The sequence below is a fragment of the Hevea brasiliensis genome, chromosome 10, assembly GCF_030052815.1.
Source record: "Hevea brasiliensis isolate MT/VB/25A 57/8 chromosome 10, ASM3005281v1, whole genome shotgun sequence".
Taxonomy (NCBI): domain Eukaryota; kingdom Viridiplantae; phylum Streptophyta; class Magnoliopsida; order Malpighiales; family Euphorbiaceae; genus Hevea; species Hevea brasiliensis.
This window is the reverse complement of record NC_079502.1, coordinates 93304827-93330225: the sequence shown is the minus strand read 5'-3', so window position 1 is coordinate 93330225 and position 25399 is coordinate 93304827. Positions and strand designations below refer to the sequence as shown.

The 25399-nt window shown below is 33.0% G+C and overlaps 1 protein-coding gene and 1 long non-coding RNA gene across 2 annotated transcripts in view; both read left to right on the top strand.

Annotated features, from left to right (window-relative positions):
* LOC131183803 (uncharacterized) overlaps positions 1-9171 on the top strand; it is a 33142-nt gene extending 23971 nt beyond the window's left edge. Inside the window, exon 2 of the long non-coding RNA XR_009151813.1 lies at positions 8313-9171. This is a non-coding gene — a long non-coding RNA (uncharacterized LOC131183803). The remainder of the gene's footprint in view (positions 1-8312) is intronic.
* Positions 9172-21670: 12499 nt separating this feature from the next.
* On the top strand, positions 21671-22703 carry LOC110645632 (uncharacterized). Its single transcript, XM_021798854.2, has one exon. The coding sequence runs from the start codon at positions 21779-21781 to the stop codon at positions 22340-22342; it is 564 nt and encodes a 187-aa protein (XP_021654546.2). The 5' UTR covers positions 21671-21778; the 3' UTR covers positions 22343-22703.
* The last annotated feature ends 2696 nt before the right edge of the window (positions 22704-25399 follow it).

Here is a 25399-nt window from a genome sequence, read left to right as displayed (position 1 = left end):
GCACCAGCAGAATTGAAAGAGTTAAAGGAGCAACTACAGGAGCTTTTAGACAAGGGTTTCATACATCCGAGCACTTCACCTTGGGGCATTCCTGTTCTATTTGTGAGAAAGAAAGATGGGTCCTTGAGGTTGTGTATTGATTATAGGCAGCTGAACAAGGTGAGTGTGAAGAATAAGTATCCACTTCCTAGGATCGATGATCTGTTTGATCAGCTCCAAAGGGCTAGATTCTTTTCCAAAATAGACCTACGATCAGGCTACCATCAGTTGAGAATTAGGAATGAGAATGTGCCTAAGACAGCATTTAGGACAAGATATGGTCGTTATGAGTTCTTGGTGATGTCTTTTGGACTCACTAATGCACTAGCGGCCTTCATGGACTTGATGAACAGGGTGTTAAAGCCATTCCTGGACCATTTTATCATTGTATTCATAGATGACATTTTGCTATACTCTCGGATCGAGGAAGAACATGTGTGGCATTTGATGATGGTGTTGCAGACTTTGAGGGAGTACCAGCTATATGCCAAATTTTCAAAATGTGAATTTTGGCTAAAAAAACATCTCATTATTGAGACGTGTGGTTTCTATTGAAGGCATTTAAGTGGATCCCAAGAAAATTGAGGCTGTAACTGATTGGCTTAAGCCTGCAACAGTCACTGAGGTGTGAAGTTTTTTGGGCCTAGCTGGCTACTATAAGCATTTTGTGCAGAATTTCTCCAGGATAGCAACTCCCCTAACTAATTTAACTCAGAAGAATGTTCCATTCACTTGGACAGATAATTATGAGGAGAGCTTCCAGAAGCTTAAGGAATGTCTAACTACGGCCCTTGTGTTGACATTACCGATGAATGGTGAAGGATATACCATGCACTGTGATGCCTCCAGAGTTAGCTTAGGGTGTGTTTTGATGCAGAATGGAAAAGTAGTGGCTTATGCTTCAAGGCAGCTAAAGTGGCATGAGCAGAACTATCCTACCCATGATTTGAAAATGGCGGCTGTAGTCTTTGCACTAAAGATCTGGAGACACTACCTGTATGGTGAAGTGTGCGAGATATACACCGACCACAAGAGTTTGAAGTACATCTTCCAATAGAGGGATTTAAAATTGAGACAGAGGAGATGGATGGAGCTTTTGAAGGACTATGATTGTACCATCCAGTACCACCCTGGGAAGGCTAATGTAGTAGCAGATGCTTTGAGCAGAAAATCTTCTGGCAGCTTGGTGCACATATCAGCGGAGAAGAGACCGTTGATTCAGGAAGTACATGACTTGATGGATCAAGTTCTGATCTTAGATATTTCAAATGAGGGGGTATTATTGGCCCATTTTTTAGTGAGACCAGACCTGTGAGATAGAATCAGAGTTTCCCAGCACAGAGACCCACAATTGATGAAGATTATAGAAAGAGTAAAGCAGGGTGAAGGTGGTGAGTTTGGATTCGCCAATGATGGCGCTCTTATGAAAAGTTCCAAGATATGTGTGCCCAACGTGGACAATCTCAGAAATGAAATCATGCAAGAGGCATACTATACACTGTACAATGTCCACCCAGGCTCCACCAAGATGTATCATGATGTGAAAGATAGCTACTGGCAGAATGGCATGAAGAGAGACAAAGCAGACTTTGTGTCCAAGTGCTTGATTTGTCAGAAGGTGAAGTTTGAACACCAGAGGCTGTCAGGGAAGCTGCAAGAGCTCCCTATCCTAGAATGGAAGTGGGAAATGATCACTATGGATTTTATAACTGAGTTGCCTCGTAGCACACGGGGATATGATTTGATATGGGTAATTGTAGATCATCTGACTAAATCAGCTCATTTCTTGCATGTGTAAACCACATATTCTGTTATATAGTACGCCTGGTTCTATGTTCGAGAAATAGTCAGATTGCATGGAGTTCCTGCTTCCATAATATCTGACAGAGGGCCCCAGTTCACTTCTAGGTTTTGGAAAAAGCTGCAAGAGGCACTTGGCATGCAATTAAACTTTAGTACTGCCTTTCACCCTCGGATAGACAGGCAATCCAAAAGGACAATCCAAACACTGGAAGACATGCTTCGCATGTGTTTTTTGGATTTTAGAGGTCAATGGGATTATCAGCTACCTTTGGTGGAGTTTGCCTACAACAACAGTTATCATTCCAGCATCGGGATTGCAACCTATGAGGCGCTATATGGTAGAAAGTGTAGGTCTCCTCTGTGTTGGATGGAAATGGGAGAAGCGAATGTGCATGATGTAGACTTAGTGTAGTACACTTCAGAAATGGTTCATTTAATCAGGGAATGATTAAAAATAGCTTTCAGTAGGCAAAAGAATTATGCAGATCCCAGACAGAGGGATTTAGAGTTTGCAATAGGCTATTATGTATTTTTGAAGGTTTCTCCGATGAAGGGAGTCATGAGATTTGGAAAAAAGGGCAAGTTAGTACCTCGGTATATTGGACCTTTTGAGGTTACTGATAGAGTTGGAGCAGTTGCCTATCAGTTGGAGTTACCACCCAACCTTTCTCATGTTCATCCTGTATTTCACATCTCCATGCTCAGGAAATACATACCTGATCCTTCTCATGTGTTACAGCTAGATATTGTAGAGTTGAAAGAAGAGTTGACGTTTGAGGAGCAACTTGTAGCCATAGTGGACTACCAAGTGAGGTAGCTAAGATCAAAACAGATCCCTGTGGTTAAGGTTTTGTGGAAAAGCTAGTTAGTGGAAGAGTGCACTTAGGAGTCAAAGCGGGACATGCGTAGCAAGTACCCATATTTATTCAATGTATAATTCCGTTCTTTTATTCTATCTTGTATAAAAAATTCAAAGATGAATTTTCTGTAGGGGGGAAGAATGTAACACCCCTAATTTTTAAATTAATTATTTTATGGGTAGATATTAATATTTTATTTTATTTAAATTTTTGGGAATTATTTGAAATTTTTCGAATTTTTAAAATCAGATTCAATTTTTTGAAAATATAGAACTTTGATGATTTTTAAAAATTTATTTAAAGACCACGTGGCAAAACTAAAATTATATTTAGACTCTACGAATTTTTATGAGTTTTATGGAATTTTTTTCAAAATTTTTGGGCCTCGTTTTTGGTCCCAGAGTATAGTTAAAATTTAATTTCGGGTATCTTAAATCGAACCAGTCAAATCGAACCAGACAGGATCAGACCGATCGAATCGGATCGGCTCATTTTCTTTTTCTTTCTTCTTCTTCGCGCGCCCCCGACACTCTCCCTCTCTCTCGCGTTTTATCTCTCCTCCCTCCGCCCTTAGCCGGCCAGCCACCGCCCAAGCTTCTCCAGCTCGCCGGTGCACCTCCAGCGCCCTTCCCCCTAGCTGGCCTTCGCCTAAAGCGTCGGAAAAACTCGTCCAAAGACGCTTATGTGCGCAGCATGCCATTTTGTCTTCCCGGCCCGATTTCGGTCGATCCGGCCACTAATCAGACCAGGTCTTGTCCCAAAATACTTCTACATCTCGAGAGCTTTCCATAGACACCAAGAACACCAAAATCCATTGAGCGGTTTACCCAAATTTTGTCCAGGAAGTTTTAGCTTATTTTGACTATCGGGCTAGATTTCTCGAAAACTGTAAATTCCACCAAAAATCCGAGAGTACCGGAGTGCTCCACTAGTCGAGAGCTTCGCGGTAATACCCATTTCAAATTTTTCCGATACCATTTTTTGGTGGGTCCCACGAAACTTTACAATATTTTTTCGAGCATTAAATGAGCTTAGAAAATTTCGTAAAAATTATATACTAACCCCCATATTATGGGCTTCGCGTTGGTGCCTTCAATTCCTAGAAATTCAATAGTTGCTGGGGTCTGCAATTTCGGGTCGGTCAGACAGGCTACTAAAAAAGTCACTGAATTGGGTCTAAGTTATAGGTTACCCCATCATTTTCAGACGTCCCAGAGGTGTCTTCAATGTCGGAATTGGTATAGGTAAACTCGAACCCTCATTTTTCTTAATTATCTAGTGCCTCATTTTGATTAACAAATCTATAAAATATTCGTGGTAGATTAGAAAAATATAATTCCTTTTGCGTTAGCTCTATAATATTGCTAAGGACCGCGGGGCAATGTTTTAGAATTTTTAGAGCTCAAATGGATAGTTTTTGCAAAAGGGGTAATTATAAGGACTAAATTATAATTTTTCAAATTGTGGTTGTTGACTATTTGGATGGGCCCAGGAGGGGCCATGTGATGTGATTGAGTTTTGGATGTGTGGCTTGTGAATATAAAAGTGCATTTTGAACTCTTTTGTAAGTTGGGTCCTAGGTATAGGGGAGACTCTGCTGGATTTTCGACACGACCTAGGGTGTCTTTGGTCTTTTCTAAGCTTGTATTGAGTCAAATATATTAAATAATTGCAATGAAATTTATCAGGTGAGCCGAGATAGCCTTTCTCCTCCACCCAGCTGCCGCAGTAACCTCGGTTAAGTCTGTGAGTAAAATATTAATTTTAATTATAATTTCAATATTATTATATGTTCAAGCATGTCCATGCACAACTTATAAAAATGTATCTATGTAGTTAAATACTAGGCACGTTTTATATTGTATTCATAATTGATGAAAATGCCAAGGATGTTGTTTGTGGTAATTTGGAGCAGTATGCGTGCGTTGGCGTGTGTGTGGTATGGTATTGATTATGGACAGGACGAGTAGACACGGTTTGAGAGACACTTGCTAGGACTCGATCCTTTATGGATAAGTCGAGGCAGAAACGGCTTGAGAGACACTCGTTGAGACCCCGCATTTGATTTATTAAGCGAAAGTCTGGCTTGAGAGATACTCGCTGGCAGAGGTTGGTTTAAGAGAGCTGTATAGGGGATCAGCTCCCATATATGTACTGTTTGAACAGTGTTGGGTGTGTGAGTGCTCCAAATTTCCTTTTTACTGTTATGATGTGGTTTGTATGAAATTTATGATGATGTTGCATTCCATTCCTTAGGATGCATTAGCTTTAGATAGCAATAGAAATTGTGGTTACAATTAGTATTTTACTCTCTGAGTCGAACGCCCACTCCTGTTCATCTATTTTTCTAGGCTACAGGAGGATTACTTATTGTGATTAACCTGCTCTTCTTCTTCGCAGGTCAATTAGTAGTATTTGATGTATTTTATACAATTGAGTTAAATTTTAGACTCTGCATGTGTTAGGAGTATTTTAATTAATTTGGGTCTGTAATATAATATGGTGTTGAATTTGTAAGATTATTAATTGCATGCATGACTGGATTGGATGAGGGAGCTGAGCTCCCATTGGATTTTATGATATTATGAGTATGTGGAGGGTGAGCTAAGCTCCCCAATTTATTATATATTGTGTTTACAGGTTGGGTGAGTCAAAAACTCCCCGTTGAATAGTCCATTTTATAGTCGGACTCTGTCCAGTTGAATTCTTAAAATTGGGCCCAAATGGGCCTTAGGATTTGGTTGAGGAATAGGTAGGCTTACTACGGGCCTCAGGGGCTTTAGGCTGGCTCAAGTCCTAGTGCCGGTCTGGCCCATAGGTTTGGTCATGACATTTAAGGTGATAATTTTATACACAAAACACGACAAGAAAATATTAAATTTGGATTGAGTTTATTTATATTTGTGTTTGTGTTAAAATTGTATTACAAATTAATTCGTTAGCCTGACTTGATACATTTTGTCATGATTCAAATTGTAGGCTGGGCCAGCACTAAGATTTGAGTCAGCATAAGACCTCTAAAACTCATAGTAAGCCTAGCTATTCTCTAACCCAACCTTAAAGCCCATTTTCAAGAAATTAATCGGACAGAGTCCGGCTATAAATTACACTACTTAACAGGGAGTTTTTAGCTTACTGGACCTGTGATCACAATATATATATATATATATATATATATATATATATATATATATATATATATATATATATATATATATATATATAGGGAGCTCAGCTCACCCTTACAATCCTTAATTAATCAATTTAATCAAATGGGAGCTCAACTCCCTCATCCAAAATACATATTTATCCCATTCAACCATACATGCATAATATTAAGTTTAGAGTTTTTAGCTTACTGGACCTGTGATCACAATATATATATATATATATATATATATATATATATATATAGGGAGCTCAGCTCACCCTCACAATCCTTAATCAATCAATTTAATCAAATGGGAGCTCAACTCCCTCATCCAAAATACATATTTATCCCATTCAACCATACATGCATAATATTAAGTTTACAATTTCAAAATAATAATCTTTTGCAGTTCTCAAACCAAATAAAATACTCTTAGTACATGCGGAGTTCTAGATTTCGAAATAATAACATAATTATAGATACTGCAATTCTAGACTTGCGAGGAAGAAAGCAAGTTAATCACAAGGAACAAGTCCTCTTGTAACCTAGAAAAATGAGTGAACAGGAGTGAGCGTTCGACTCATAGATAATGATATTGATTTTAGTTATAATTTCTATAACTATCTAGTACTAATACATCTCTAAGGAATAAAATGCAATAGAGATCAACATATTCAATCAAATTCAGATAATATTCATACAAAAAATAATTTGGAGCACTCACACACCCGTGTGTTACATCAATATATATAATATGGGAGTTGCTCTCCTATACAGCTCTCTTAATCCAATGTTTGCCAGCGAGATCAAATCGAGCTGGACTTTCTCTTAATAATTCAAATGCGAGGGTCAGCGAGATCAACTCAATGCTATACTCGCCTCAACTTATCACAAAAAGGACCGAGCCCTAAGCTAGCTCAAGCCGATTTAGCCGTCCTGTAACACCCCAAAATTTTATTATTTATGAGTATTTTTGGTATTTTAATTTTATTTGAATTTTAGGAATTTTTTTGAGATTTTTCTGATTTTAAAAATCGGGTTCGATTTTCCGAAAATATAAACTTTGATAATTTTTAAAAATTAATTTAAAGACCACGTGGCAAAACTAAAAATATATTTGGAGTCTACGTATTTTTCTGAGTTTTATGGAATTTTTTCAAAATTTTTGGACCTCGTTTTCGGTCCCGAGGCAGAGTAAAAATTCAAAATTTTGTGTCATGAATCGAACCAGCCGAATCGAACCGGACCGGATCGGATCGGTCGAATCGGACCGGATCGGACCGGTCGAATCGGACCGGTCTCTTCTCTTTTTCTTCCTCCCGCGCGCGACGCTCCCTCCCCTCTTCTCTCTCTCGTTTCTCTCCTCCACCCCGACCCAGCGGCCGCCAGCCGGCCCGGCCGCCAGCCATTGACTAATGGCCACGCCCGAACGGCCGGAAAAACGCGCCTGAAACGCCCCCTGCGCGCGCGCGCGCCGCTCCAGCTTCCCCGGCCAAATCCGGCCGATCCGGCCACCGATTGGACCGGGTCTTGTGTCCAAAATCATCTACTCGGCGAGAGCTTTCCATAGACACCAAGAACGCCGAAATCCATCGAGCGGATTGTCCGATTTTTGCTCGGGAAGATTTTAGCCCATTTCGACTTTTGGGCTAGATTTCTCGAAAACCGTGAATCCCACAAGGAAACCGAGGCCACCAGCACGCTCCATTCGTCGAGAGCTTCGCAACGACATAAATTTCGAATTTTTCCGACACCGTTTTTCGGTGGGTCCCACGGAACTTCGCAGTGTATTTTCGACCATTAAATGAGCTTAGAAAATTCTGAAAAATTTATGTACTAACCCCCGTGTTATGGGCTTCGTGTAGGTATCCTCGATTCGCGGAAATTCGACAGTTGACCAGGTCTGCAAATTTGGGCGACAGGCGATTCTGGAAAAGTCTCGAATTGGACCGAGGTTTTGGCTAGCCCCATTGTCGACGTCCCGAGCGCGTTCAAGTCGAATTGGCAAAGGTAAACCCGAACCGTGTTTTACGTAATTTTCTAGTTCTTAAATAGCATTAAAAATCCATACAATATTCGTTGTAGAATAGAAAAATAATATTCTTTTTGAAAAAGCTTAGTAATATTGCTAAGGAACGCGGGGAAAAGTTTTATAATTTTTAGAGCTTGTTTGGGCAGTTTTTGCAAAAATGATCAATAATAAGGACTAAATTGAAATTTTGCGTATTGTGATAGATGATTGATTTGATGGGCCCAGGAGGGGCTGTGTGATATGATTGAACTGTTGATATATGGATTGTGAATATAGAAGTGCGTTTTTTTTGCCCTTTTGCAGGTTGGGTAGGTCCTAGGTATAGGGGAGACTCTGCCGGATTTTCGGCACGACTTAGGACGTACTTGATCTTTTTCTTTGTTTGTATTGAGTCAAATTTATTAAATAGATGTAATGTAATTGTCAGGTGAGCCGGGACAGCCTTCTTCCTCCGCCCAGCCGCCACAGTAATTTGTCGTCAAGTTTGTGAGTAAAATATTAATTTTAATTGTAATTTCGATATTATTATATGTTCAGCATGCCCATGCATCACTTATATGCATATATTTATGTAGTTAAACTCTAGGCACGAATTATGTTGCATTCATAACTGTTAATGTGCCATGAGTGTTGTTGTGGTAATTTGGAGCAGTGTGCGTGCGTTGGCGTGCGTGTGATGTGGTGTGGACTATGGATAGGACGGGGTAGTCACGGCTTGAGTTCTTCGCTGGGACCCGTTCCTTCGAGGGGTAGTCACGGCTTGAGTTCTTCGCTGGGACCCTCGATTTGGTTTATTAAGCGAAAGTCCGGCTTGAGTTCTTCGCTGGCACCAGGTTGGATTTAAGAGAGCTGTATAGGGGATCAGCTCCCAATATATTATGATTGATGCTACAGGGTGTGTGAGTGCTCCAAATTACCTTTTTGATGCTATGATGTGAATATGATGTTGATGTTGCATTTCACTCTACAGGGTGCATTAGTTCAGATAGTTATAGAGATTATAGTTAAGATTGATATTTTACTCTCTGAGTCGAACGCTCACTCCTGTTCAAAAATTTTTACAGGCCGCAGGAGGATATTTTATTCTGGGTTAACCTGCTTTTATACTTCGCAGGTTGTTTATCGATATTTGTGTAATTTTATTTACTCCTAGAATTTCCGCATGTGTTAGCAGTAATTATTTGAATTTGGTCTGTAATATTATTATCATGTTGGACCTGTAAACTTAATATTTTAAGTCTGTTTTGATGGATTGGATGAGGGAGCTGAGCTCCCATTTATTATTATGTTGATGAGTATGTGGAGGGTGAGCTGAGCTCCCCAATGGATTGTTTATTGTGTTTACAGGTCGGGTGAGTCAAAAACTCCCCGTTGGTAAGTCCATTTTATGGTCGGACTTTGTCCGTTTGTTTTCTTGAAATTGGGCCCAAATGGGCCTCAACATTGGGTAAATGAACAGTTAGGCTTACTACGGGCCTCGGGGGCTTTAGGCTGGCCCAGGTCCTAGTGCCGGTCCGGCCCATAGGTTGGGTCGTGACACGTCCTACCCATATCCATTTCTGGTACACCACACGCACTCTGACACATGCATATAGCTCCAAATTACACAAAAATGACACCTATATCCGTATAATTAAGTAATAATGCAACACAAAGTGTGCCTATGATAGTTAAGTACATATATTTATATGTAATGCATGGATATGCTTTAAATATAAAATAATAATATTGAAATTATAATAAAAATTAATATATACTCACAGTAATCTAAAAGTCATTACAGTGGCTGAGCGGAGGAAAAAGGCTGACCCGGCACACCTAAAAATTATATCACAAATTTATTAATATTTACTTAGAACAAAACTTTAAAGAGTCAAAAGATGGCCTAAGTTTTATCGAAAATTCGGCAGAGTTCTCTTTTACCTAGGACCTACCCAACTTGCAAATTAATTCAAATAACACTTCTAAAGGTCATAATCTCACATCCATAACTCAACAACAACAAATAGTCTCTCCTGGACCCTCCAAACTAGGCTAGTCTCACACAAGCCAACAACTTCAATTATAAGGCTTAAAATAAACATTTTGCAAAAGTCATTCAAATTAGCTCTAAAAGTTCTAAAATTTTGCTCCGTAGTCCTTAACAATGCTATAAGGCTATTGCAAAATGAATTATAATTTTCTAAGCACCCATGAATATTTTACAGATTTTTATTCTAATCTCAGCACTAAATAAATAAGGAAACTTAGGGCTTGGGTTTACCTATGCCGATTCTAATGCTTGAAACGCGTCCGGGGCGTCTGAAAATGGTGGGGAGGACTGTGATTTTGACTCGACTCCAAAACAGCTCCTACAACCTATCTGCCCTACCCGAAAATGTAGATTCGAGCATCGGTCAAATATTCGCAGATGAAGATACTTACGCAAAACCCACGACACTATGAGTTAGAATAAAATATTTATGAAATTAAATAAGCTTATTTAAAACTCAAAAAATCACTGCAAAATCTGTGGGACCATTGAATTTCTGGTGTGAAAAAATTTTGAAATTTATATTGCCACGAAGCTCTCGTTTAGTGGAGCACGCCGGTACCCTCGGAATCTCCATGGGATTTCTGGTTTGGAGGAAATTTAGTCTAAAAATCAAAATAAGCTAAAACTTCCTAGGTTAAAATTTGATAAACCGCTCGATGATAATTTATGATCTTGGTGTCTATGGAAAGCTCTCGAGGTGTAGATGAGGTTTGGGATAAGACCCAGTCCGATTGGTGGCCGAATCGGCCAGATTTTAGCCGGGAAGCTCAAGAGTCAAGCTGTATGAAGGGAGTACTTTGGCACGTTTTTCGGACCAACTGGGACATCTGACGGCAGAGGGGAGGGCTCCTGGAGGTGCAATGGTGAGCTAAGGAGGGAGGGGTAGCGGTTGGCCGGTGAGGGGAGGAGAGAGGAGAGAGAAAAGAGTGAGGGAAGGGGAGGTGCTGATCGCGCGTTGGGAGGGGGAGAAAAAGAGTGTGGCCGGTTCAATTCGATTGGTCTAATTCAGCCCGATTTGATTTGACCGGTTCGATTCAGGATACTCAAAATTAAATTTTTACTCTATCTTGAGATCTAAAATGAGGTTCGAAAATTCCAAAAAAATTACAGAAATCTCAAAAAAAATTTTAGAGTCTAAATATATTTTTTTTTATCACATGGTCTTTAAATTAATTTTTAAAAATCGATAAAATTTATTGTTTTTGAAAAATCAAATCCGATTTCAAAAATTCAAAAAATTCCAAATAAAATTTTAAAATATTTAATAAAATAAAAAATTAATATTTACATATAAAATAATTATATTAAAAATTTAGGGTGTTACATATTTATGATACATTTTATTATTCATATCGTATGTCGATTTATAATTCACCAATCCATTTTTACTCTTCAATTCATTTTAACTTAACAATCCGTTTAATTTTCTAATCCGCAAATGAAATTATTAAAAAATAATAAATTAATTACATTAGAATTTTATTATAATAACTGATTTATTTTTTCTTTATTAAAATTAATTTAATTTATCATTTATATAATGAATAAAAAAATATTGTTTTATAATTATTATTTTTAAGTTTTAATTAAAATATTGATTACTAAAATATCATTTACTTATTTTATGTTATATTTTATATTTTTAAATATTTTTAAATTTATGCATACTAAAATTGTGTAAATTTCATGTAGTATATTTGTTAAATATTAAAAATGTTGAAACATGTTAAAATGTGTCAAATGAGTTATATATTGTATCATATTAAATCGTGTATTGAGGCGTGTCAAATTAACTCAATACAATATAAAACCACATATTAAAAGGGTTACGTTCATGTTTCACATTTTTTTAAATTTTTATAATATGTAATTTGCTTTAGGTAATTAAAAATTAATATATATATATATATATATATATATATATATATATAATTGATTTCAACTAAAACTCAATTATACCTCAATTAAGAAACTTAGTTTAATTCGGTTTAAAAATTCAATTTCAGATTAAGTCCAGAACATTCTAAGCAAAACAACCTGAACACACAATATTAGAATAATATATTTTTGATAAATCTCAATTCTTAATCTCAAATGAAAACATCAAATCATCAATTCTCAAAATTAAAAAAAAATATATTTCAGAAATAAAAAATAAATAAATACAATCAATAATGAAAATTAATCTCATCAAACCCTAAAATCAAAATTTATTTCGCAACAACAGTCAAAACGATAATTATATATATATATATATATATATGTGTGTGCATGCGTTAAAAACTTAAAAACTATTAATAAAAATTTAATAAGTGTATTTATTATTAATTAATACTTGACATAATAAAAATAATAATTTTTTTAAAAAATATAAAATATTTGAAATTATATTTTAATTTCTCTCCCCCTTTTTTTTTAAAAAAATGGCTCATACAAATATTTGATTAAATTACATAATTTTTTTTTCATTTTCATAATTTGTAATTTTTTTAATTAATTAAAAATTATAAAATTAATTTCAATTGAAACTCAATTATACTTCAATTAAGAAAATTGAATTCGGTTTGAGAATTCAATTTCTTATTAAGTGCATAACATTCTGAGTAAATCTCAATTCTTAATCTCAAATTATCGATTTTCAAAATTAAAATAAAATATTATTTCAAACATAAAAAAAAAATCAAACAATTACAATCAACAATTAAAAATTAATGTCCTCAATTAACAACCTAAAACCTAAATTTATTTCACATCATCAACAATTAAAACAATAATTGTAGCAGATATATACTATTAAATTAATATATATTGGTACACAAATTAATATAATAATTAATAATAATGGCAGAAATATCATTTTATATTGAGGGGTTGGAAAGCAAATATTAATATTATGAAAATTATTAGTAATTGAATGTAGATATTAATTTAATTAATAAATCTACTTGAAGAATTTTCACAATATGTATTATTGGGCAAAACATAATTTTTTTAACGTGTATTTCAATCTTAGTTAAGTAGAACGAAGATATAATACATATATTGCAAGTTCAATGAAGGCCAAACTGGTGATAGGGAATAAGTTAGTTTGGATGGAGTGGTATTGCCCCAACGTAATCACTTTAAATATCTTAGCTCAATCCTTCAAGTAGATGGGAGATGTAAGGAGGATGTTAGTCATAGGATTAAAGCTAAATGGTTGAAATGGAAATGTGCCACGAAAATTTCATGTGATTGCAAGATTCCCAATAAGTTGAAAGGAAAATTTTACCGTACAGTTATACAACCGGCCATGTTATATGGTAGTGAGTGTTGGACAATGAGGAGTCGTATGTGTCTAAGATAAGAGTTGCAGATATGAGAATATTAAGGTGGATGAGTGACCATACTATACTAGATAAAGTCTGTAATAAGAGTATTAGAGAAAATGTAAGAGTAATGCCAATTGAGGATAAGTTGAGAGAAGGGAGATTGAGGTAGTTTGGTTATGTGAAACGTAGACATACGGAGGCTCCAGTTAGACAAGTATAGCACATTGGGTTAGAGGATAGAAAGAAAAGAAGGGATAGACCTAAATTAACTTGGAGGAGAGTAATACAACATAACCTAGAAGTCTTATACATTTTCAAGGATTTAACCCAAAATTGTTTAGAGTGGAGAAAGAGAATCCATATAGCCGACCCTAACAAATTTTTTGGATAAAGGCTTAGTTGAGTTAAGTTGAGTGTATTTCAATCTTTTTGCTATTAATAGAACATATAATTTATAAAGAATAATTTTTTTGAACCAATTTGCATAATTGGAGTGCAAGATTAAAAATGAATTAAAATTCAATCTAAAAAATTATATAGTTGAATATAAATTCAGCAAAGATATATCATAGCAAATATTTTACTCGAAAAATATTATTTTATTGTCAAGACCCAACCTATGGGCCGGACCGGCACTAAGACCTGGGCCAGCCTAAAGACCCCGAGGCCCGTAGTAAGCCTAACTATTCCTTAACCCAACTCTAAGGCCCATTTGGACCCAATTTCGAGAATTCAACTGGACAGAGTCCGGCCATAAAATAGACATTTCAACGGGGAGTTTTTGACTCACCCGACCTGTAAACACAAAATATAATCAATTGGGGAGCTCAGCTCACCCTCCACATACTCATACAACATAAAAATAAATGGGAGCTCAGCTCCCTCATCCAGCCCAACACACATGCATAAAATAATAAGTTTATAGGTCCAAAATGACAATTTATATTACAAACTCAATTCAAATAAATATTTCTATCATATACGGAAATTCTAAGAGTTAACAGGTTTATATAAACATTAATAAATGACCTGCGAGGGAGAAAAGCAGGTTAACCTCAAAAATATCCTCCTGTGGCCTGGAAAAATATTGAACAGGAGTCAGCGTTCAACTCAGAGAGTAAAATATCAATTTTAACCATAATCTCTATAACTATCTAAAGCTAATGCACCCTGTAAAGTGAAATGCAACATCAGCAATATTTTCACATCATAACAGCAAAAAGGTAATTTGGAGCACTCACACACCCAGTAATGTCAAATCATAAATATATGGGAGCTGATCCCCTATACAGCTCTCTTAAATCCAACCTGTGCCAGCGAAGAACTCAAGCCGGACTTTCGCTTAATAAACCAAATCGGGATCCCAGCGAAGAACTCAAGCCGTGTCTATCCCGAAAGACTGGGTCCCAGCGAAGATCTCAAACCGTGTCTACCCGTCCTATCCATAGCCAACACCACATCACACGCACGCCAACGCACGCACACTGCTCCAAATTACCACAACAACATCCATGGCACTTTATCAGTTGTGAATGCAACATAAAACGTGCCTAGGGTTTAACTACATAGATATATACATATAAGTGATGCATGGGCATGCATTAAACATATAATAATATCAAAATTAGAATTAAAATTAATATTTTACTTACAGACTTGACAGCAGTCACTGTGGCGGCTGGGCGGAGGAAGAAGGTTGTCTCGGCTTACCTGATAATTTTATTACAATTGTTTAATACAATTGACTCAATACGACCCAAGAAAAGACCAAATACGTCCTAAGTTGTGCCGAAAATCCGACAGAGTCTCCTCTATACCTAAGACCTACCCAACTTGCAAATGGGTTTAAAACACACTTCTATATCCACCAACCATACACCTACAACTCAATCATATCACACAGCCCTCCTGGGCCCATCCAAATAGTCATCAATCACAATATGTAAAATTACAATTTAGTCTTTATAATTGACCCTTTTTGCAAAAATCATCCAAATAAACTCTAAAAATTCTAAAACTTTGCCCCGTGGGCTTTAGCAATATTACTAGGCTAATGCAAAAAGAATCATAATTTTCTTAGCTACCACGAATATTTTATGAATTTTTAATCCCATTTAAGCACTATAAAATTACGAAAAAACAAGGTTTGGGTTTACCTATGCCGATTCCGAATCCGGGGACGCCCTTGGGACGTCTGACAATGGTGGGGTAGCCAAAATCTCGATCCAATTCCAAGACTTTTTCGGTAACCGGTCTGTCTGGCCAGAAATTCACAGACCCGGACAACTGTTGAATTTCCGCGAATTGAAGATACCTACACGAAGCCCACAACACGGGGGTTAGTACATAAATTTTACGGAATTTTCTAAACTAATTTAATGCTCGAAAAAACACTACGAAATTCTATAGGACCCACCGAAAAATGGTGTCGGAAAATTTTGAAATTTATATTGCTGCGAAGCTCTCGACGGGTGGAGCACTCTGGTACTCTCGGTTTTCTCGTGGGGTTCACGGTTTGCAAGAAATCTAGCCCAAAAGTCAAAATGGGCTAAAACTTCCCAGATAAAAATTAGACAAACCGCTTAATGGATTTTGGTGTTCTTGGTGTCTATGGAAAGCTCTCGAGGTGTAGATGGTGTTTGATACAAGATCTAGCCCAATCGGTGGCCGGATCGGCCTGATTTCGACCGGGAAGACGAAGCAGCTCGCTGCGCGTCGCGAGGTTTCCCGGCGTTCTAGGCAGTGGCCGGCGATTGGGGGAGGCTGGGGAGGCGCGCCGGTGAGGTGAGGAGGGCTGGGTGGCGGCTGGCCGGTGAGGGGAGGAGGGAGGAGAGAGAAAACGGGAGAGAGAGAAGAAGAGGTCGGGACGTGTGCGGGGAGAAAGAAAAAGGAAGAAGAAGCCGATCCGATTCGATCGGTCCGATCCGGTCCTGTTCGATTCGATCGGTCCGATTCAAGATACAAAATTTTAAATTTTTACTCTGCCTTGGGACCGAAAACGAGGCCCAAAAATTTCGAAAAAATTCTAAAAAACTCAATAAAATTCGTAGACTCTAAATATATTTTTAGTTTTGCCACATGGTCTTTAAATTAATTTTTAAAAATCATCAAAGTTTATATTTTCAGAAAATCGAACTTGATTTCTAAAACCCGAAAAAATTTCAAATAATTTCCTAAAATTTAAATAAAATAAAATACTAATATTTATCCATAAAATAATAAATTTAAAAATTAGGGGTGTTACATTTATCATTATTATTATTATTAATATAGAATTCATTTCTTTTAATAGCTAGCTCGTAAAAAAGGATTAATTTTTAAAATTAAACATTGAAATTTATAAAGTAAGTTTGATTATTATTAAAAAGATTTGAGAAGGTTAATTATATGAAAAGCATCTGTTATAAATAATTAATTTAATAACTATACATTTTGAAAAAGAAAATTCACCAAATTTTGGGGGCATGGCGCACTCTGGTTCCTTAATTGTTCCGCCCTTGTTGAATTTTGTTAATTTAATTTAAAATATTATTATTATTAATATTTTGTTAATTATCATAAGGAAATTTTAAAATTATTATTAATAAATCCATCTATCAAAAATTATGTTAAGAGTCCTAATTAAAAAAAAAAAAAAAAATAAGTCTAAAGGATTTATAAGGATTAAGGGCCAATTAAGAGAGTATTTATCTTAATTTATAAGTAGATCAAATTGATTTATAAGTTTTAAATTTAAATTAACCTATTTATTTATAATAAATTTTAAATTTATAATTTGATCTTATAAGTTAAAATGAAAAAATAAATAAATAAGCTGAGATACGTAACTTTTTATTTTGATGTTTATAAATTAGTTTGATTAAGTATATTATTATATTATTTTTATTTAATTTTTAAAATTTCATCATAAATCTTATTTAATATTTTTTAGCTATTTTAATAATAAATATACTTATAAATTAATTTTTAATAAATATATTAATTATTTATTAATTACTTATAAATATTTTAACTAAATAAATTATGCTTATAAATTGATTTTCATAAATTAAATTAAATACTTTTTAACTAATTAATTTTAACATTTTAACAATAGATCTAAGTTTACCTAAGCTCAATTTTCATATTTCATGGATTTTTTTACTATAGCTTTGTCCTTCAATTCAAATTTTGCAATAAATTAGTTAGTTTTGTTTAAAGATAAACAAAAGCCTCCTCTTGACAAATTCTGCTTTCATCTGCTGCACACTCCTATTCAATCTACCTCCTTACCTCTCTTAAATGATCAACTTGCAGAACCCTTGGATGCTATGGCTACGACCAAAGTTTAATGATGCATGAGATTATGCGTGCATGTGTAAAATGCTGGTTAAAAATAGGCGGTAGAGTTTACGAAAATTTATAGGAAAAGGTAGAAGAAACCACTGCCTGGTGGACCTAGTGATGGGTGGGTGGAGTGTCAATTGACGCGTATTGATGCGACGGACGATCACCAACGATGGGTGTAGTCCCCATCATTCATGGTGGAGGTCGGTGAATTAACGCTTACAGTAGTGGCGGCGGCCGCCCTGTCTCTTGAACATCACGTTGAAAAACACTGCCTAATTTCCGTTTCCTTAGATTCAGATACTTTTGAAGTATCAAACAAAAATTTTAATTTCTCTACACGTGATTTTAAAAGCAGATTCTTTTAGTAATAAGTTTTAAGATAATGATGAATATTTTTATAAATTAAATATTTATATTAATATTTAAAAATTAAGAGGGATATATAAAAAAATTAATTTTTATAATTTTTAAAGAGTATTTTAAGTGAGAATAATTTGATTATATTATTATTTAATAGTTAATTTAATACTTCTACTTTAATAATTGTATGAAAAGTTAATTATTAATAATTAATATTTAAAAGTTAATAATTAATAAAATAATTATTAAATAATTATTAAAATAATTAATAGTCATTAATTATCGAGTAAAGTCTAAATTATATTTAAAATTTTAAAATATTTTTAATGAAGCTAAATTCTATAGGGAAGAAATTAAAAGGTATTTCACTCGTATCATAAGGAGTAATTAACCAGAATGGATACAATAAAAATTTTTAATTGATGAAAAATTTTTAATAGTATGAATTTGAATAATATATAATCGAGTTTAGAACGGATTAAAGTTTGAAATTTAATATCTACGACGGGTTCGAATTTTACATATTGGTATCATTTGCTTAAACTCTTTTATATAAATAGTTAATTAAATGTAAAATATATGTTTTCTATTATAATATTTATAAATTTTTATATATTTTATTTTGTATAAAATAAAATTGAAATATTTATGAAATTATTAAAATTTTAAAATATAAATTATAAATAAAAATAAATTTTTATATAAATTTTTTATTAAAAAATATAAAATTAAATTGATTCAGGTATTTTTCGAGTAATAATAATAGAGTTTGAGATGGGTTCAGATAGTTGAGAATAAATTTTAATTAGATTTAGAACGAATTTGAGTAATGAAAATATTAATTGGATTCGGATTCGGGTAAGGTGATTTTAGTGGATACCCTACCCGTTGCCATCCCTAACAAAAAGTAAACTACCAATCCTTTATTTATTTTCCAGTCTTACAATTCTCAAACATAATTTGAAGTGTTTAATTTTTAGAATGTGTTTGATAATTAAAAGGTCAAAAAATTAAGGTTAAATATTATCTTTTTAAATTTTAATCTTTAAAGAGGGTTAACATAATCCTCCAAGATAAATATTATCCCCTCAAGAAGCCTCTAAAATTAATATTTAACTTCTCAAAAAGTTATAAATATTAATGAAATAAAAAATTATAAAAGTAATAATTACCCATTATTAATTTCGTTTCAAACCCATGTTATTGCAAATTTGATCATAATTGTTTATCAATATGGAAAAATGTATATATAATAGATAAAATTAATTTTAAGTGTTATATCATAATTACAAATTTTAACAAATGATTGGATTTTTATTTTTTCACTAATTGGCCTTTAAACAAAAAATAATATGTCATATTTTGTTAATTACTTAATAAATAAATACATAAATAAATATATAAATAATTTGTGTATGGAATATGTAAAAATTGAATGAAAATATTTTAAAAAATAAATTAATACAAAAAAATAGTTTATTTATGTTTGAATTATTGATACCAATTCTTGATTGTATCATGTTGAATTAAACTTATACTATTATGCCTAATATTCAAAGAATAATTAACCTAACTATATATTTGCTAAGTTTTATCCATTCCATTTCAATTAATATATAAAATTCTTAGATTTCCACCAAAACTAATGGCTCTTTTTTTTAAAGAAAAAAAGAAAAAAGAAAAAACTCCATACATAGTTGTGAAATTAATGAACATAATAAATAAATTTTCATAATTTCAATTCCACATAATTTATTTATATATATAAAGAATTTTTAAAAGAAAAGAAATTATGATAATGCAGCTTCTTAATTCCTGCACTGCAAGTCAAACAATTGAATACTGTATTCAAATAGTGAGTTCAATGGCATTGCTTGCAGTTGCACACAAAAGCAAGCTGTTTCGAGTTTTGCACCATTAATAAAGGGTTAGAGAAGTTATGTAAAATTACGAAAACACAGTTAAGAAAGCGAAAGCAAAACAAGTTGCGGAAGAAGAAACGAAGACAAAAGCTTTCAAAATAATGTAGAATTCATTTCATAGACAGTGATTGATCTGAGTTTTTATTTATTTTCTTTCTTTAGTTTTAATTATGAGATGTGTACGTAGCTGGATAATTATTGTTGAGTTTTGGTCAAAGTTTCAAAGCAATCGCCACGTGGGACATTTGGAACATTTCTCAATGGATGAAGGCGGCTGGTCCGCTTTGTCGCTTATTTGAAATTTTATCTAAATTTCATAATTTAAAATATAAATATATAAAATTTATATATTTAATAAATAAATCTAATTATATATCTATTGCATATTTGATTTATGATAAAATTTTTTATTTCATATAATTATTATATATATAATAATTTAATTATAATCATTAATTATAGATCATAATAAATAATTATAATAAAATTATTATATACGAATTAATTTTATTATATAATTTTTTTTATAATAGACCTAATCTAAATAAAAAAAATTCTATTGCATATAAAATTTAATTTTTATAGGCTCCTTTGCACTTTAAAGGGAGTATTCAATTTTTTTTTTTTCATTGGGTAAAGACACATGCATATTTAGGTTAGTGATAAAAATAGATCACACTTCAAAATCATGATAATTTTAAAGAAATCATTATTTTTATATAATTTAAACACATGCACATTCCATGCCAGCTGATGTGGGATCTCGATGGATCAGCCTTACATGGGACTTCAATTAGGGCCTTAACCACATTGGCAACTCCAGAAACGGCTCAAGGCGTACTATTTTTTTCTTTCATCAGGCAAAGACACAAGTGTACTTTGATCAGTAACAGAAATAGATCACACCTCAAAATTATGATAATTTTGAGAAAATTTTTATTTTTATATAACCCAAACATACGCACACTTTACAATTGATGTGAGATTCAAATTTTATTTTTAAAAAATATATTATTCCAAGATGTAATTATGAAATATAAAAAAATTAATTTTATGCATATTATAAAATGGATACGAGATATTTTGGTAAATTCAAAAAAATAATAAATAAATAAATTTCTTAAAATTGTAACTATAAAATATTTTTTTAAAAATTTAATAATTATAATTATTTATATATTAATTTATAATTAACTTATCATTCTGTTCAGTTTCTTATATTCATTAGGTGGTATATATAAAAAGTGTGAGGCTGGCTTGCATTATGTGTATGATCAGTGTAGTAGTGGACATAATATATATTTTTTATTTTTAATATAAATTTATATAAATAATTAAACAGCTTGTACATCAAAATTTTAACTAATTCACTATTATAATTCAATAATTTGTAGTGTACCATAATGTATATTTTTAATGTTGGATTTTCAAACATTTAGTAGTGTATAATAAAATTTAATTTATTTAAAAAAATGTAATTTAATTAAGTATTTAATAAAATATTTGATTATATTAAATCAATGGATGAATATTAAATATATTAAATGTTTTATACTTAATTATTGAATAATTGAGGAGGGGAATTTTTTATTAAAAAAATAAACGGTCAAAAATTTCAGCATTTGAACCAAATAAAAAATATTGTATATGTAAGCACTCACATCTGGCCGTCGGCTAATAGTAAACAATCAAGCATATATTTGAATTTCTGTTGTTTCAATTGCTCAGTCGCTGCCTTCTTCTTGTCTTATCTGCGCATTTCTACTTCTGCAAACTAATTAATATATTGTTCCTCAGGATTTTTCTATGTCTATATATACATAGAGTATTATTCTGATCATTACCCATTCTCAATTTTCTGGAGGGAAAATAGACGGAGCACACAATATATCAAACACCTTCATTTCTCTCGCAGATAACAAGCCAGTTTCTCACTATGGATGCTTATTCTTCTAGCTATTCTTCTTCCTCTTCCTCACCAATGTATATTTCCCAATACCCACATGAAGGAAAGGGCCTAAAGGCATCGCAATTGCTTCATTCGGTTCGTAAGCCCCAGTTGAAGCCATGGAAGAAACCTATAGCACCATTGGCACCAACCCCACCAAGAGTGTACAAGGTCGACCCTATAAACTTCAAGGATCTTGTTCAAAAGCTCACCGGTGCACCTGAGCCGTCGCAGCCTCAACAGCGGCTCCAACGTGTGGCGCCTCCTCCGCTTGTTCTTGATAAAGACAAACCGGCATTGTTTAGCAGAGAGTTCGCAGCAGCAGCACCTTTGCAGCTCCTTCCTTCCCCTGTGAAAACCCCATTTTCTGCTTTATTTCAGGAGTTGATGTCTGATACAACTGATCCCAAACTCAAGAAGATTTCTGATAGTGTAGTAGCTTCGCCTTCGCTCGAATTGAACCTCTTGTCTCCATCAACCCATGGCTGGTGTTCTTTTCCTCTTCTGAGTCCTGGAACACTTTCCAGCTTGGAGCAAAGCACAGTCCTTTAAAATTTAGCTGAAAGCAGCTTTATTTCTTGCTTCTTTAAGCTTCAAAGAGATGCAGAATAGATCAAACGTCTCTTCTTTTTTAAATCGTAAGTACGTATTAAACCAGCTATTGGCCATTCACCAGAACCATCAGCCACAACAGCCGCAAACTACCTAGCTAGTTTACTGCAATGTGAAGTAATTAACGTATGAAAACTACTAGCATTTAGTGATTTTTATTTCAATATTTTCTTCTTGTTTTTGTTTGGGTTCAGAATATTAGGAAAGAAAATTACTGTATAATATACCAGCAAGTCTTTTGGGCTGGAGATATGTATAATTATTATATATATGATGCTTCCATGAGAACGGTGGTGAAGAAGCTTGAAAAGAAAATAAATTGCACATGCTAGCTCTGCAATCAATCCACACGGTTGGCGTTGCATGGGTGTGAATTGTGGAATTTTCAAAACATCCTGAATTAGCTATTCTACTACTCTATGACCTCACCAACCGCTGAAAAAGTGAAACTCTCTCATATTTAGCCGCATTAGTTGTTACTATCCCATTTTTCAAACTTTTCTATTCAATTTTGGACGATATCCGTCTTACCATAACCGACTATTTTCAAGGAATTCATCGGTTTTTCTTGTTAAAATAAAAGATAAATTTTTTATTAAATAGAGATAAAATTGTACTTCTATAATTTTGCATGAAAAAATTTAAAATAAATTATTTATATAAAATATAATAGTAATTATTTTAATTTTAAATGATCTTAATATTTAAGTTGATTAGTCAGCAAGAAACACACTCTACTCTATATTAATTACCAACGTTCGATTTCATGATCTTTTTATGAGTCCGATTTAAAATCATCAAATTTTGATACGTATTTTCTATCATTAAACTCTTATCCAAATAATAAAATAATAAAATAGAACAACTAAAAAAAATAAATTATCACAATAGAGAAAACAATAAATCGTTGCAAAGGAGCAAATACTAATTTCTCCCAAAAAATAAGATAATAAATCTCCCTAAAAAGCTCACAAGAAAAAAAAAAGAAAGAAAAAAAATAAAGAGGTCTGGAAATTACAAAACTTTAAGGTAATTAAAATGGATATTCATCGATAATTATAAACTCGATGTTATATATATAAGTTATAGTTTAACAATTTTTAATTCATATACTCATATTGAAATTTGTATACCAATTATTCAATTATAGCATATATATTTTATTAATTAATTTTATATAAATTTCAATATAAATATTTAACTTATACCCTAAATTTTAATTGCCTTAGAGTCATTTTCAAATTATGAGATTACAATTTTAAATTTTAATCAATACTTAATTGATAAAAAAATGTTTGATAAAACATGACCATTGAAAAATTAAATTTTACCTTTATATATAGAAATTTTAATTATTATGGAAATGCAAAATAAATTGAGGTGTAAAAGCTAAGATTTTAATCATGTGGATTTAATTTCAAAATTTGTATTCAAATCAAGAAAATATACTTTTTATAAAATATACTTATTATCATATTAAATTAAGTTGCAATTGCATAGAATGAAAAATATGAGAAACGAAGAGTTACAAGGTGGTGTTTCATGCATTGTTATCGCCAATCGAATCATGTGGTAGATTTTTTGGCGAATATGGCTAGCTGTGAATGCAGATATGGGTGTCCATGTCTTGCTGGATCCTCCTAGTGCTGTTTCTGGACTGTTGGCTGCTTATATTCATAGAGTTGCTTGGCTTAGGCTGATTTACTTTCAGGTTTTCCCTTCATTTGCATCAAAAAAAAAAAAAATGGTGTTTAGTTGAAAGGTACAATTCTTAGTTCTTATGCAAGTGTGGATGTCCAGAACTATTTTATTTGGTTCATTATCATTAATTCAATTGTCGAGAGCAGACAGATAATGTGAAAATGTCGGCCACATATAAGAATCTTAAAAGTTAATAGAAATCTTAGTGTGTTCAATTTTATTTAGGCATTCATTAGAAGCCAGCAATTTGTCTGAAGCCTCCAGCACAATGGAACTTTGCCATGCTAAAATTCACAAACGATTCCTTGAGATATATTATGCTCACAATTAATATATTCAATTTTGTAAGATATATTATGCTCAAAACGGGAGAATTCAGGTTTGATCTTTAAAAAGACATTGTTAAAAAAAGCAGCATAAATCTCAAGGTGATTAATTTCCTGTGAATCAAAAAATAAATATAGAGAATATTCTGATATGCAAAAAAATTCTCACTATTTTAGAGATAATTTAACTATAATTAAATTATTATTATTTTTAAATTTACTTAAAAGAAAAATAAAATTAGGCCCTAGAAAAATTAATTAACACCATTATACTGTACAACAGTGATTCCATATAAGATATCTTACATAAAATGACAATCCAACAAGAATTAAACATATATACATAAATGGACCCTTTAAAATTAAAATTATCAAGTAACTATTCAATAATTTTTTAAATTTCAAAATTTAGTAATTAATTTTACTTATATACAACTCATTCATTTGTTTGCCATTTCATGTGAATTTACTTATATGTAATCATTGTGGTAGCGTATAATTTTTCGCGTTCAATAGTTGATTTCAAATGTTTGACACCTATAATGACATCAGCAGAAATTCATAGTTGAAGCAATTAATAGTGAGGTTTGACAAAGGATAAAGACTTCATTGAAGGTTCAATTCATTAGATGCGATGCTTCAGAAAATGGTGTTGGTCAAATTAAATACTCATCTAGATGACCATGGAAAAACTTGGAAGCTGCTACAAGTAACAAATACTCATCCAGATCGCAGTTAATTGAACATCAATCAAATACCTTTTTGCCATACCCAAACAGTTTGATTTGGCATAGGGATTCCAATCCCCTTAAATGAAAAACCTGGAATTTTTAACCACTGCAAGAAGTTTTTGCACACAGCATAATATCTCCAAGAAATTGAAGCTATAATATCTGAATAAAAACTGTAAGCACACCGCAAGTTGCAGACCCCGGCCCAGTTTTCATTTTAACACAACTTTCTCTAGAAA